This window comes from Tympanuchus pallidicinctus, unplaced genomic scaffold, assembly GCF_026119805.1.
Source record: "Tympanuchus pallidicinctus isolate F22 unplaced genomic scaffold, pur_lepc_1.0 scaffold44, whole genome shotgun sequence".
Taxonomy (NCBI): Eukaryota; Metazoa; Chordata; class Aves; order Galliformes; family Phasianidae; genus Tympanuchus; species Tympanuchus pallidicinctus.
In genome coordinates, this window is record NW_026294763.1 from 170,977 (window position 1) to 182,853 (window position 11,877).

At 66.1% G+C, this 11,877-nt stretch overlaps 1 protein-coding gene across 1 annotated transcript; it reads right to left on the bottom strand.

Annotated features, from left to right (window-relative positions):
• Positions 1-282: 282 nt before the first annotated feature.
• Positions 283-11,552, bottom strand: ZMIZ2 (zinc finger MIZ-type containing 2). Its single transcript, XM_052702349.1, has 19 exons — positions 11,421-11,552; positions 10,563-10,658; positions 10,354-10,468; positions 8,999-9,201; positions 8,733-8,922; positions 8,406-8,645; positions 8,163-8,330; positions 8,018-8,083; positions 7,701-7,872; positions 6,998-7,142; positions 4,246-4,456; positions 4,064-4,169; positions 3,830-3,987; positions 2,632-2,699; positions 2,183-2,251; positions 1,890-2,113; positions 1,653-1,804; positions 1,407-1,580; positions 283-523 (listed from the first exon to the last, which is right to left on the bottom strand). Exons 2-19 carry the CDS (start codon positions 10,610-10,612, stop codon positions 416-418), a joined length of 2,619 nt encoding a protein of 872 aa, XP_052558309.1. The 5' UTR covers positions 10,613-10,658; positions 11,421-11,552; the 3' UTR covers positions 283-415.
• Between the last annotated feature and the right edge of the window lie 325 nt (positions 11,553-11,877).

An 11,877-nucleotide genomic window follows, 5' to 3' on the forward strand; every position in this document is an offset into this window, starting at 1 on the left:
GGGGCGGGGGCGAATGGGAGCGCGAGATGGGGAAAAAGAGGAGAATGAAAAAAAAAAGAGGGGAGGGGGCTGCGGGCGGGGAGGGGCGGGGCCGGGCGCGCGCGGGGAGCGGCGGGTGCGGGGCGGGGAGCGGCGCGCATGCGCGAGGCGGGTGGCGGATGGGAGCGGCGGGAACGCGCACGTGGGACGGGGAGCGCGCCCCCGAGCCCGGCCCGCACCCTGCGCACAGCCCCTCCCCCCCACAGCCGACCCCTCCCCACGCGGGGCACGGACACGCGTGAGGACATGGGAGAGAAAGGCTTTAATGGAGCGGGGCGGTAGTGTTTGTACATATGTACAGCGCTGCGCTCTGCAGGACGGGGCCGCTCCGGGGGGCCGCCCGCCCGCCCGCCGCCCCCCGGGGCCGGGAGGGGCCTCAGTTGCTCTCGAAGAGGGCGAGCAGATCGTCGTTGGTGCTGCTGGGCAGGTCGGGGGGGCCCAGGTAGGACAGCAGCTCCTCGGGGTTGGTCAGCTCGGGCAGCAGCTGCAGGTGGGGCACAGCCCAGCAACCCCCCCCCAAGCGTTATAAATCCCCTCCGTACCCCCACAAAATCCCCCAACGGCCCCCCAACACACCGAGGGATTCCCTCCCCCCTCGGGGGATCCAAGGGACACGACGCAATGCAGCACAGCTACGTGGACGTGACACCAAGGGATGTCACTGAGGAGGAGCACCGAAGCTCCACGGGGACACCGAGGGACAGTGAGAAACGGCCCAATGGGGACAGCGAGGCACAGTCATAAGGGGATCCTGAGGGACAATGGCACAGCTCCGAGGGGACACCTGGGGACCAGGAAGCGATTCTCCAGGGGGACACTGGAGCACAGCCTTAATGGGACAATAAAGGGCACTGAGATGCAGCTCTGTGGGCCAGTGGGGCACAGTGAGGGATGCTGAGGGACACCAAGGCACAGCTCTATGGGGACAGCAGGGGACCATGTAGCACAGCTCCATGGGGACAGTGGGGGACACTGAGAAATGCTGTGGGACATGAATGAATGCACAGCTCCATGGGGACAACGGGGGACCAGGAAGCGAGCTTCCACGGGGACAGTGGGGGATACTGAAGGACATTAAGGCACAGCCTTAAGGGGACACCAAGGGGCACTGAGGGACACGAAGGCACAGCTCCGTGGGGACAGCAGGGGGACACGAGGCACAGCGCCGTGGGGATGCTGGGACACACAGAGGGATGCTGAGCGACACGAAGGCACAGAGGGATGGGAGATGCTGAGGGACACGAAGGCACAGCTCTGTGGGGACACCGGGGGGTATGGAGGAACACCAAGGCACTGCAGGGGATGCTGGAGCCCAGCAGGGGACTCACCCTCCCTCCCCACCTTCCCCCCCCATTCCCCATACTCACATCCAGCGCGGGTTCCGTCCCATCCCCGCTCCCCGGCGCGGTGCTGAAGGTGACATCGGGGCCGGCGCTGCCCGGCGGGGGCCGCGGGGGGGGCACGGCGCGATGCTGCGCTGGGCTGCCCATGGCGTGAAGAGCGGCGGCGTGGGACGGCTCCATCCGGCCGGCGGGAGGCAGCTGTGGGGACAGCGGCCTTCAGCACCCATCACCCTCCTCCTCCTCCTCCTCCTCGTCCCCCCCATTAACGACCTGTCCAGGCAGGGGGGCAGCGGGCGGCTTGTCGGGGGGCAGCAGCTCGGGTGGGAAGGAGGCGGGCGGCGCAAAGTCCCCCAGCGTCGGCGTGCCGGGGGCGGCGGGGGGGAACGGCTCTGGATAGGCTGAAGGGGCCGGGAACGTGGAACCTGCAGGAGGAATGGGGCGAAGAAACGGGCTGAGCGTGGCACCAAATGGGGGGGGGTCAGAGCACCGCGGCGGGGTTACGCTCACCCTGCGTGCCGTAATCGGCCGCCGGGGCGGCGAAGGGCGAGGAGCCCGGCCCCAGCGCCGCGATCATCTCCATGATGTTGGGCAGCACCATGTGCGCCGGGCTGGCGGTGCGGCAGCGTTTGAGAGCCGGCCCGTCCGCCTCCTCCTTGATGTGCAGGTCGGGTTTGACGGGCACCGGCTTCCAGCTGCACGTCGGGTCGATGGTGATCTCCTCGTAGTCCGAGCTGCGGGCGGTGGCATGGCGTGGCGGTGGGCAGCGTGGCCGTGTGGGGTCGGGGGGCAGCAGCACTCACCTCTGGATGTAGATCAGGATGCCCAGCATGTACTGGTCCACCTCCAGCCCCTCCAGCAGCGCCGTCTTACTGCGGGAGGCACAGCAGTGAGGGGACAGCAGGGGACACCAAGGGCTGGCCCCGTGCAGATGCCATAGCACAGCTCCATTGGGAGACCGAAGGACACCATGGGACACCCCCGTGGGGACGCTGAGGCATGGGTCAATGAGAGCACTGAGGGACACCCCGTGGGGACACCATAGGACAGTGAGGGACAACAAGGGGCACAGCTCCTGTGTCCTCACGGGGACACAGAGTGGGGGCACCAAGGAACAACCCTGCATGGGCACCGAGGCATGGCTCCACTGGAACACCAAGGGACGGACAGTGAGGGACACTGAGGCACAACCCCACAGGGACACCCAGGGATGGCCCCAGGAAGACACCCCAGTCCCACAGACTGCACTCACTTGCACACAGGACACCGCCACGTGCCCCGCTCACAGTTGAGCTGCAGGTAGGACTCCAGGTCAAAGCACTGTGGGACAGATGGGGCTGAGCTGGCACCGATAGGGGCTCCCTTCCCCTTCCCCATCCTTTCCCCATCCTTTCCCCATCCTTTCCCCATCCTTTGCCCTTCCCTTCCCTTCCCTTCCCTTCCCTTCCCTTCCCTTCCCTTCCCTTCCCTTCCCTTCCCTTCCCTTCCCTTCCCTTCCCCTCTTCCTTCCCTTCCCTTCCCTTCCCTTCCCTTCCCTTCCCTTCCCTTCCCTTCCCTTCCCTTCCCTTCCCTTCCCTTCCCTTCCCTTCCCTTCCCTTCCCTTCCCTTCCCTTCCCCTCTTCCTTCCCTTCCCTTCCCCTCTTCCTTCCCTTCCCTTCCCCTCTTCCTTCCCTTCCCTTCCCCTCTTCCTTCCCTTCCCTTCCCTTCCCTTCCCTTCCCTTCCCTTCCCTTCCCTTCCCTTCCCTTCCCTTCCCTTCCCTTCCCTTCCCTTCCCTTCCCTTCCCTTCCCCTCCCCTCTTCCTTCCCTTCCCTTCCCCTCTTCCTTCCCTTCCCTTCCCCTCTTCCTTCCCTTCCCTTCCCTTCCCTTCCCTTCCCTTCCCTTCCCTTCCCTTCCCTTCCCTTCCCTTCCCTTCCCTTCCCTTCCCTTCCCTTCCCTTCCCTTCCCTTCCCTTCCCCTCTTCCTTCTCTTCCCCTCTTCCTTCCCTTCCCTTCCCTTCCCTTCCCTTCCCTTCCCTTCCCTTCCCTTCCCTTCCCTTCCCTTCCCTTCCCCTCCCTTCCCTTCCCCTCCCTTCCCTTCCCCTCCCTTCCCTTCCCTTCCCTCTTCCTTCCCTTCCCTTCCCTTCCCTTCCCTTCCCTTCCCTTCCCTTCCCTTCCCTTCCCTTCCCTTCCCTTCCCTTCCCTTCCCTTCCCTTCCCTTCCCTTCCCTTCCCCTCTTCCTTCCCTTCCCTTCCCTCCCCTTCCCTTCCTTCCCTTCCCTTCCTTCCCTCCCCTTCCTTCCCTCCCCTTCCTTCCCTTCCCTTCCCTTCCCTTCCCTTCCCTTCCCTTCCCTTCCCTTCCCTTCCCTTCCCTTCCCTTCCCTTCCCTTCCCTTCCCTTCCCTTCCCTTCCCTTCCCTTCCCTTCCCTTCCCCTCCCTTCCCCTCCCTTCCCTTCCCCTCCCTTCCCTTCCCACCTGGATGTGACGGCAGTCGTGCCCCCGGGCAGGCAGCTGGATGCGGCGGAAGGTGATGGGGCACTTGAGGGACACCTTGATGGCCGTCTGCTCCACGCCGTCCTCCCCGTTGGGCCCAGGCGTGCCCGGGATGGTCCCGCTGCTGAAGTTCCTCTTAACTTGGGGGAAGGGGCGAGATGCGGGGTGAGGAGGAGACCCCCAACCCCACGCCATCCCCCGGCGCCCCGCACTCACTTTTGGTGATGCAGTGCTCAGCAGGCAGCAGCCGTTTCTTGATGAGGCCCTGCAGCACCGAGCGCACCGAGGGCCGGTGCACCAACTGCAGCACGAAGAGATGCGACTGCGGGGCGACGGCGCGGTGAGCCAAGGCCCCACAGCCCCCCGCAGCCCCCCGCCCGCCCCGCGGCCCCGCTCACGCAGCAGCAGGCGGTGACGGTGATCTGGATGGTGTTGCGGCCGGGCTGGCAGACGTGCTTCAGGTAGAGCGGTTTGTGCGAGGTCTTGTTGTCGCCGCGCTCGATGGTGAGCGGCGTGGCGTTGACGCTGACCTGCACGGAGGCCGGCCAGTTGGTGTTCATCTGTCGGTCCTCGTGGTGGTAGCACTTGAACTGCAGCTCCAGGTCGGGCCTGGGGGGCAGCAGGGGGGGGGAAGAGTGGGGGAGATGCACCGAGCCATGCTGAGCCACGCCATGCAGCTCAGCACCACGGTGTGCAGCACTGAGCTGCGTGGGACGGGTCATCAGCACTGCGCCACGGCACGTAAAGTAGGACCCCGGTGTGCAGCACTGTGCCACGATGAGCCGAGGGCCGTGTTATGCAGTGCGGTGCCGTGCTGTGCCATAAGCATCAGTACATGCCTTGTAGGGCCGTATCATGGAGCACTGTGCCATGCTGAGCCGTACAGAGCCATGTCATGGAGCACTGTGCCATGCTGAGCTCTATAAAGCCATGTCATGGAGCACTGTGCCATGCTGAGCTGTGCAGAGCCATGTCATGGAGCATTGTGCCATGCTGAGCTGTGCAGAGCCATGTCATGGAGCACTGTGCCATGCTGAGCTGTGCAGAGCCATGTCATGGAGCACTGTGCCATGCTGAGCTGTGCAGAGCCATGTCATGGAGCATTGTGCCATGCTGAGCTGTGCAGAGCCATGTCATGGAGCACTGTGCCATGCTGAGCTGTGCAGAGCCATGTCATGGAGCACTGTGCCATGCTGAGCTCTATAGAGCCATGTCATGGAGCATTGTGCCATGCTGAGCTGTGCAGAGCCACGTCATGGAGCACTGTGCCATGCTGAGCTGTACAGAGCCATGTCATGGAGCACTGTGCCATGCTGAGCTCTATAGAGCCATGTCATGGAGCACTGTGCAATGCTGAGCTCTATAGAGCCACGTCATGGAGCACTGTGCAATGCTGAGCTCTATAGAGCCACGTCATGGAGCACTGTGCCATGCTGAGCTCTATAGAGCCACGTCATGGAGCACTGTGCCATGCTGAGCTGTGCAGAGCCATGTCATGGAGCACTGTGCCATGCTGAGCTCTATAGAGCCACGTCATGGAGCACTGTGCCATGCTGAGCTGTGCAGAGCCATGTCATGGAGCACTGTGCCATGCTGAGCTGTGCAGAGCCATGTCATGGAGCACTGTGCCATGCTGAGCTCTATAGAGCCACGTCATGGAGCACTGTGCCATGCTGAGCTGTGCAGAGCCATGTCATGGAGCACTGTGCCATGCTGAGCTCTATAGAGCCACGTCATGGAGCACTGTGCCATGCTGAGCTGTGCAGAGCCATGTCATGGAGCACTGTGCCATGCTGAGCTCTATAGAGCCATGTCATGGAGCACTGTGCCATGCTGAGCTCTATAGAGCCATGTCATGGAGCACTGTGCCATGCTGAGCTGTGCAGAGCCATGTCATGGAGCACTGTGCCATGCTGAGCTGTGCAGAGCCATGTCATGGAGCACTGTGCCATGCTGAGCTGTGCAGAGCCATGTCATGGAGCACTGTGCCATGCTGAGCTCTATAGAGCCACGTCATGGAGCATTGTGCCATGCTGAGCTGTGCAGAGCCACATCATGGAGCACTGTGCCATGCTGAGCTGTACAGAGCCATGTCATGGAGCACTGTGCCATGCTGAGCTCTATAGAGCCACGTCATGGAGCACTGTGCAATGCTGAGCTCTATAGAGCCACGTCATGGAGCACTGTGCCATGCTGAGCTCTATAGAGCCACGTCATGGAGCACTGTGCCATGCTGAGCTGTGCAGAGCCATGTCATGGAGCACTGTGCCATGCTGAGCTGTGCAGAGCCATGTCATGGAGCACTGTGCCATGCTGAGCTCTATAGAGCCATGTCATGGAGCATTGTGCCATGCTGAGCTGTACAGAGCCACGTCATGGAGCACTGTGCCATGCTGAGCTCTATAGAGCCACGTCATGGAGCACTGTGCCATGCTGAGCTGTACAGAGCCATGTCATGGAGCACTGTGCCATGCTGAGCTGTACAGAGCCATGTCATGGAGCATTGTGCCATGCTGAGCTCTATAGAGCCACGTCATGGAGCACTGTGCCATGCTGAGCTGTACAGAGCCACGTCATGGAGCACTGTGCCATGCTGAGCTGTACAGAGCCATGTCATGGAGCATTGTGCCATGCTGAGCTGTACAGAGCCACGTCATGGAGCATTGTGCCATGCTGAGCTGTACAGAGCCACGTCATGGAGCATTGTGCCATGCTGAGCTGTACAGAGCCATGTCATGGAGCATTGTGCCATGCTGAGCTGTACAGAGCCATGTCATGGAGCACTGTGCCATGCTGAGCTCTATAGAGCCATGTCATGGAGCACTGTGCCATGCTGAGCTGTGCAGAGCCATGTCATGGAGCACTGTGCCATGCTGAGCTGTGTGGCGCTGTATCACACAGCACTGTGCCACAAGCCACAACACACCACGTAGGACCGCAGTGTGCAGAACTGTGCCATGATGAGCCATCGAGGGCCGCACCACGCGGCGCTTTGCCACGCTGTGCCACGCTGTGCCATGCAGTGCCATGCAGGACCCTTTGCCACCCCTGTGCCACACTCAGCCCCCCTGTGCCCCACAGCGCCCTGCGGTGCTGCCCCACGCCATGGCAGCTCACCACCCCCCGCCCGTCCCCCTGGCCCCCCCTGACCTCATCATCAGCGTTTTGTAGACGGAGTCGCGCAGCTGGAAGACGTGGTTGCTGACAGCCAGGTTGTGCTGCAGGCGGAAGGGCTCCAGCACCACGCCGTCACGCACTGGGAAGGTCAGGCGCAGCTCCTCACCTGCGGGCGGCCCTGCAGGGACAGCAGGGGGGCAGGGGACATCAGGGGGGTGGCAGGGGACCTTGGGTGGACATCCGTGGGGCAGCGGTGGGTGTCGTGCAGTGGCAGTGGGGTGGTGGCAGTGGCAGTGGATGGCCAGTGGGGACAAGGTGGGTGTCATGGGGTCTCAGTGGGCATAAATGGGTGGTCGTGGGGTCTCAGCAGGGGTCAGCGGGGTCCCAGGGGGGGTCAATGAGAGCTCATGGTTTCGCAGTGGGGTCACCCCACCCCCCCCCACGTTTAATAGCTGCCTGCCCCAGCTGACTCCACCCCCGTAGGGAAGCCCCTCCCACTCCCAGGTACCCCCCGAAGCCCCACCCCTGCCTTAAGCCCCTCCCACATTTGTTGGCCACGCCCTCTTCCTGAAAGCCACACCCTCACCTCTCTCATTGGGTGCAACCCACGATGCCCCTCCCCTCGCAGACCACAGCCCCTCCCATTGGCCACACCCCTGAGCCAAAACCCCGCCCACCCCCTGCAGCACCCAGCCTTAAAGGGGCAACGCCGCAGCGATCCTCCCACCGCTCCTACCTGAGGGCGAGGGGTGCAGGGCAGCCATGCTGGGCTTCACATCAGGCAGGAAGGGAGCCTTGACGTCCTGGCCTGGGGACATGTAGGGGGCCATGCTGCTCCCCGGCGTCATGGGCGGTGTGGGGTTCCCAGGCAGGGGTGAGCTGGGGTACCCTGGCACCAAGCGCCCCGGCTGTAGGGATACCATCACCATCATCACCACCACCACCATCATCACCACCAGAATCATCACCACCATCACCACCATCACCCACCACCACCCCCATTATCATACACTGCTGGCAGCCCCACGGCACGCCCACACTGCCGGCACTCACCCCGCTGATGGCAGCCTGGCTGTAGGTGCCGAAGGTTGCACTCTGCCCATTGAATTGCTCAGCCGCCTGCAGGGATGGTGACGGCCCGGCGTCAGCCCCGCACCCCCCGCAGCGCCGGCCCCGCGCCCCTCACCCCCTCCCATACCTTATAGTAGGCCCCGGTGCCGCCCGCAGCGGAGAGGTACTGGCCCACGCCCGGCTGCATCCTGTGCCCGGGGTAGGACGGGGACGGCGCTGAGGACTGGGGGGCGCCGGGGGGGTACTGCGTGCCGGGGTACTGCCCGCCCTGCAGGTACTGCTGTGCCGGGTACCCCTGCGGGCACAGCGTCAGCACGGCTCTGGCGACGCAGCACCGGTCCCAGCCCCGCAGCCCCACGGCCGCACTCACCTCTCCGCCGTACGTCCGCTTGACGCCTTGCCGCGGCAGCTGCTGCCCGGGGGGGGGCCCTGGGTAGCTGTGCTGGGGCAGCCGCTGCGCACCGTACAGCGTGCCCACCGCCGGCGCCCGCGCGGGCCCCACGCCCAGGGGTGCCATGACGCTCGCCACGCCGCCGGGGCTGAGGCCGGTGGGGCCGCGCGGGGAGGCGTGGGGCAGGAACTGAGTGCCAAAGGGCTGCCCTGCTCCCATCTGCGGCGCGGAAACGGCGGTCAGTGCCGGAAACGGCGGTCAGTGCCGTGTGCCCACGCCGCCCCCCCCCCGTGCAGCTGTCCTTACCGCGCCGTACTGGCTCAGCTCCTGACTCTGCTTCTCCTGCAGCGCCGCCACCGTGGCCGTGGCTGTGGCCGTGGCGGTGGCGGCGGCGGCGGCCACGGCGGCGGCGGCGGCCGCTTGGGTGAAGTCAGCGGCGGGGGGCGGGCGGGCGGCGTGCGCCGGGAGCCCCATGGCACCAGGGCTGCCCGCGTAGCTGCGGAGCACAGGCAGTGGGGAGGGGGAGCCGCGGTCGTGCCGGGCGTCACCGCGCCGGGCCGTGCCGGCCTTACCTGGGGGCGAAGCCGGGCCCGCCGGGGTAGGAGCCGCGGCCGTAGACGCTCTGCTGCACGTAGCCCTTGGTGGGAGCCGGCTCGGCAAAGGACGGCTGCGCCAGGAACTGCGGAGAGCTCATCCCCGAACCGGCGCCCGCCACGCCGGGCAGCAGCGGGGTGCTGGAGCTGCCGCCCCCGGGGCCCATGGGGCTGCCAAAAACCTGCGTGGGGGGGGGGACGTGGGGTTGGGGGCGAGGGGCACAGCATGGGGGGCGGTGAGACTGCGATCTGCTGGCACCTCTGAGCGCGTGGGGGCAGTGAGCGTCACCGGGGTCTCGGCGGCATCACTGCAGTGTGAGCTTCGTTGGTCGGCCAGCGGGGACTCAGGGGTCAGAGGAAAGTCATTGGGAGCCCAGCAGCTGTCAGTGCTGCCTCACTGCGGGTCAGGGGACGGTCAGTGGGGTCTGAGCGGGCGTCGAGGTTGAGAAAGTGGGGTCTCGGTGTCAATGGACACTCAGTGGGGTCTCAGTGGGTGTCAATGGGATCTCAGTGGGTCTCGGTGGACAGCCAGTGGGGTCTCGGTATCAACAGGAGGTCAGTGGTGCTCAGTGGGGGTCAATGAACAGTCAGTAGGAACTCATGGGGTGCCAGTGGGATCCCAGTGGGTGTCAATAGAAAGTCAGTAGGGTCTGTGGGTGGCAGTGGGATCTCAGCGGGTGTCAGTGGACAGCCAGTGGGAGCTCACTGGACGTCAACGGGGTCTCAGTGGAGGTCACTGGAAAGGCAGTGGGGTCTTGGTGGCTGTCAGTGAGGTCGTGTTGGGTATCAAGAGCCTGTCAGTGGGGTCTGAGTGGGGTCAACAGCCAGTAGGATCTCAGTGTCAACAGGGTCTCAGCGATTGTCAGCGGGGTCCCAGTGAGAGCTCAAAGAAAAATCAATGGGATCCCAGGAGGGGCTTCATGGAGTCTTGGCGGCTGTCAGTGGGGTCTGAGCAGGTGTCAGTGTTAAGGCAGTGGGGTCTCAGTGTGAACAGGTGATCAAGGGGTGTCAGTGGGGGTCAATGGAAAGTCAGCGGGATCTCAGTGGGTTTCAAAAGATCGTCAGTGGGGTCTCAGCAGGCATCAACGTTCAGTCAGTGGGGTCTCACTGGGGATCAATGGGGTCTCACTGGGGTCCCCCCACCCAACACTTCAGAGCCCCCCCCTAAGCCCCGCCCACACCAGGTGGCCCCGCCCCCTTCGGGAAGCCCCTCCCAGCCCCACCCTCACAGGGCAGCTCCTCCCTGCTGCCGGCCTTCAGGACCCCGGGGGGAGGGAGGGGGGTTGGGCAGACAGGAGCGTGGGGCACGGGGGGGGGTTGGGGGGGGGCGGTACCTGGCTCTGCGAGGTGTTGCTGACCCCCCAGACGGTGGTTACCACGGAGAGGGATCCCGGCGGCTGATTGGTGCTCGGTTGCCAGGGAACAGCCTCATATGCAAATGAACCATCACTAGAAAGAAAAACAACTTAATTAGGGGGGAGAGGTGGGGGGGGGGGACAGGGGAAGGATGCCACGCGCCGGGCGGCCGTGGGGCGGCACTCACCCGTGCGGTGCGGGCGGCAGCGACGGTTTCATGGGGTTCATGGAGTTCATCGGGCGCTGCGGCGGGCGCTGCGGGACGGCGGCACCGACAGCGGGACTGCGGGGCGAGGGGGGGAACGGGAAATGGGCGCCGGGAGAACTGCGGGGCAGCGCCGCCCCCCAACGGTGCGGGGAGGTGCGGAGCTCCCGTGGGCACGGCCGCCATCCCCCCCCCGACCCCCCCCGGCTCTGGGACTTGGCGTCCTGCCCGGCACGGCACCGCCGGCACGCGCCTGCCCCGCTGCCAGCCGGGGGGGCCCCGACGCGACCCCAACGCTATGGGACCGAGCCGAGCCGGGGGGAGGCACCAACCCGCCCCCCCCACCACACACACACAGTGTCACCCCCACAGGGGTCACCCCCGGGGGACCGCATCCCCCAATGTCACCCCCTCGGGTCACCCCTGGGAACGCGGCAGCCCCCCCCCCTCCCTCCTCCCATCGGTGACAGCGGGGCGGGGGAACCCGCGGGGACTTCCCCCGCCCCCCGGAGCTGCCCACCCCCACCCCGGGTATTTCCCACCCCCCGAGAGCAGCGCGACGCTTTCGGTTCCCCCCCGGCCCCGCGCGGAGGTGGCGGGATGGGGGCGGCTGCGCGCGCCGCGCTGTCAGCGTTGCCGGGGGGGGGAAACGGACATCCCGCATCCATCCCCGCAGTCCGACGCACCCGCGGGGGCTCTCGGCCCGGCGAGCGCCGCTCCCGGCTCGGGGGGTCGCGGAGCGATTTTCAGCCGCAGCGCCGCTCCGCGCCCCCTGCGCGCGTCACCCCCCCCCCCAAAATGTGTCCCCGCGTCCCCCCCCGGCCCCGGCCCCGCTCTCACCGTGCCGAGCGGCCCAAGATGGCCCTGGCGGCGCCGTGCGCGCGCGGCTGCGCGGAAGCTGCGCGGGATTTTCAGCCCGCGCGCGGCCCCGGCTCCATAGCGCGGCCCTGGGGAGGGGGGTAGGGAAAGGGGGGAAGGGAGGGGGGGGGCGCGGGGCGGGGCGGGGCGGGGCCGAGCCGGGCCGAGCCGAACCGGGCCGAGCCGAGCCGAACCCGCGCCGCCGCGCGCCGCGCACAATGGGGCCGAGGGCTCATCTGTATGCGCGGCTCCGCCCCTCCAGGCCCGCCCGGCCCACCCCTCCCTTCACCCCCACCCCCCTTCCAGGCGTGGGCAGCCGCGCGCCGAGCGCAGAGCGGGACACGGAGCGGGGGGGGGGGGGCACTGCGTCAGGGGGCGGCGCGGGGGGGGGCGACAGCGACACCGACGTGTCACAGCCGGCAGTGGCGGCACCGCACGT

Excerpts from the sequence above, each read along its gene's own strand:
- ZMIZ2 (XM_052702349.1), bottom strand. The coding sequence starts at position 10,612 with ATGAACTCCATGAACCCCATGAAACCGTCGCTGCCGCCCGCACCGCAC. Across the intron at positions 3,988-4,063 it reads TGAGCACTGCATCACCAAAA|TTAAGAGGAACTTCAGCAGC; the intron begins GTGAGTGCGGGG and ends CCTTCCCCCAAG. Across the intron at positions 1,805-1,889 it reads GGCCGATTACGGCACGCAGG|GTTCCACGTTCCCGGCCCCT; the intron begins GTGAGCGTAACC and ends TTCCTCCTGCAG.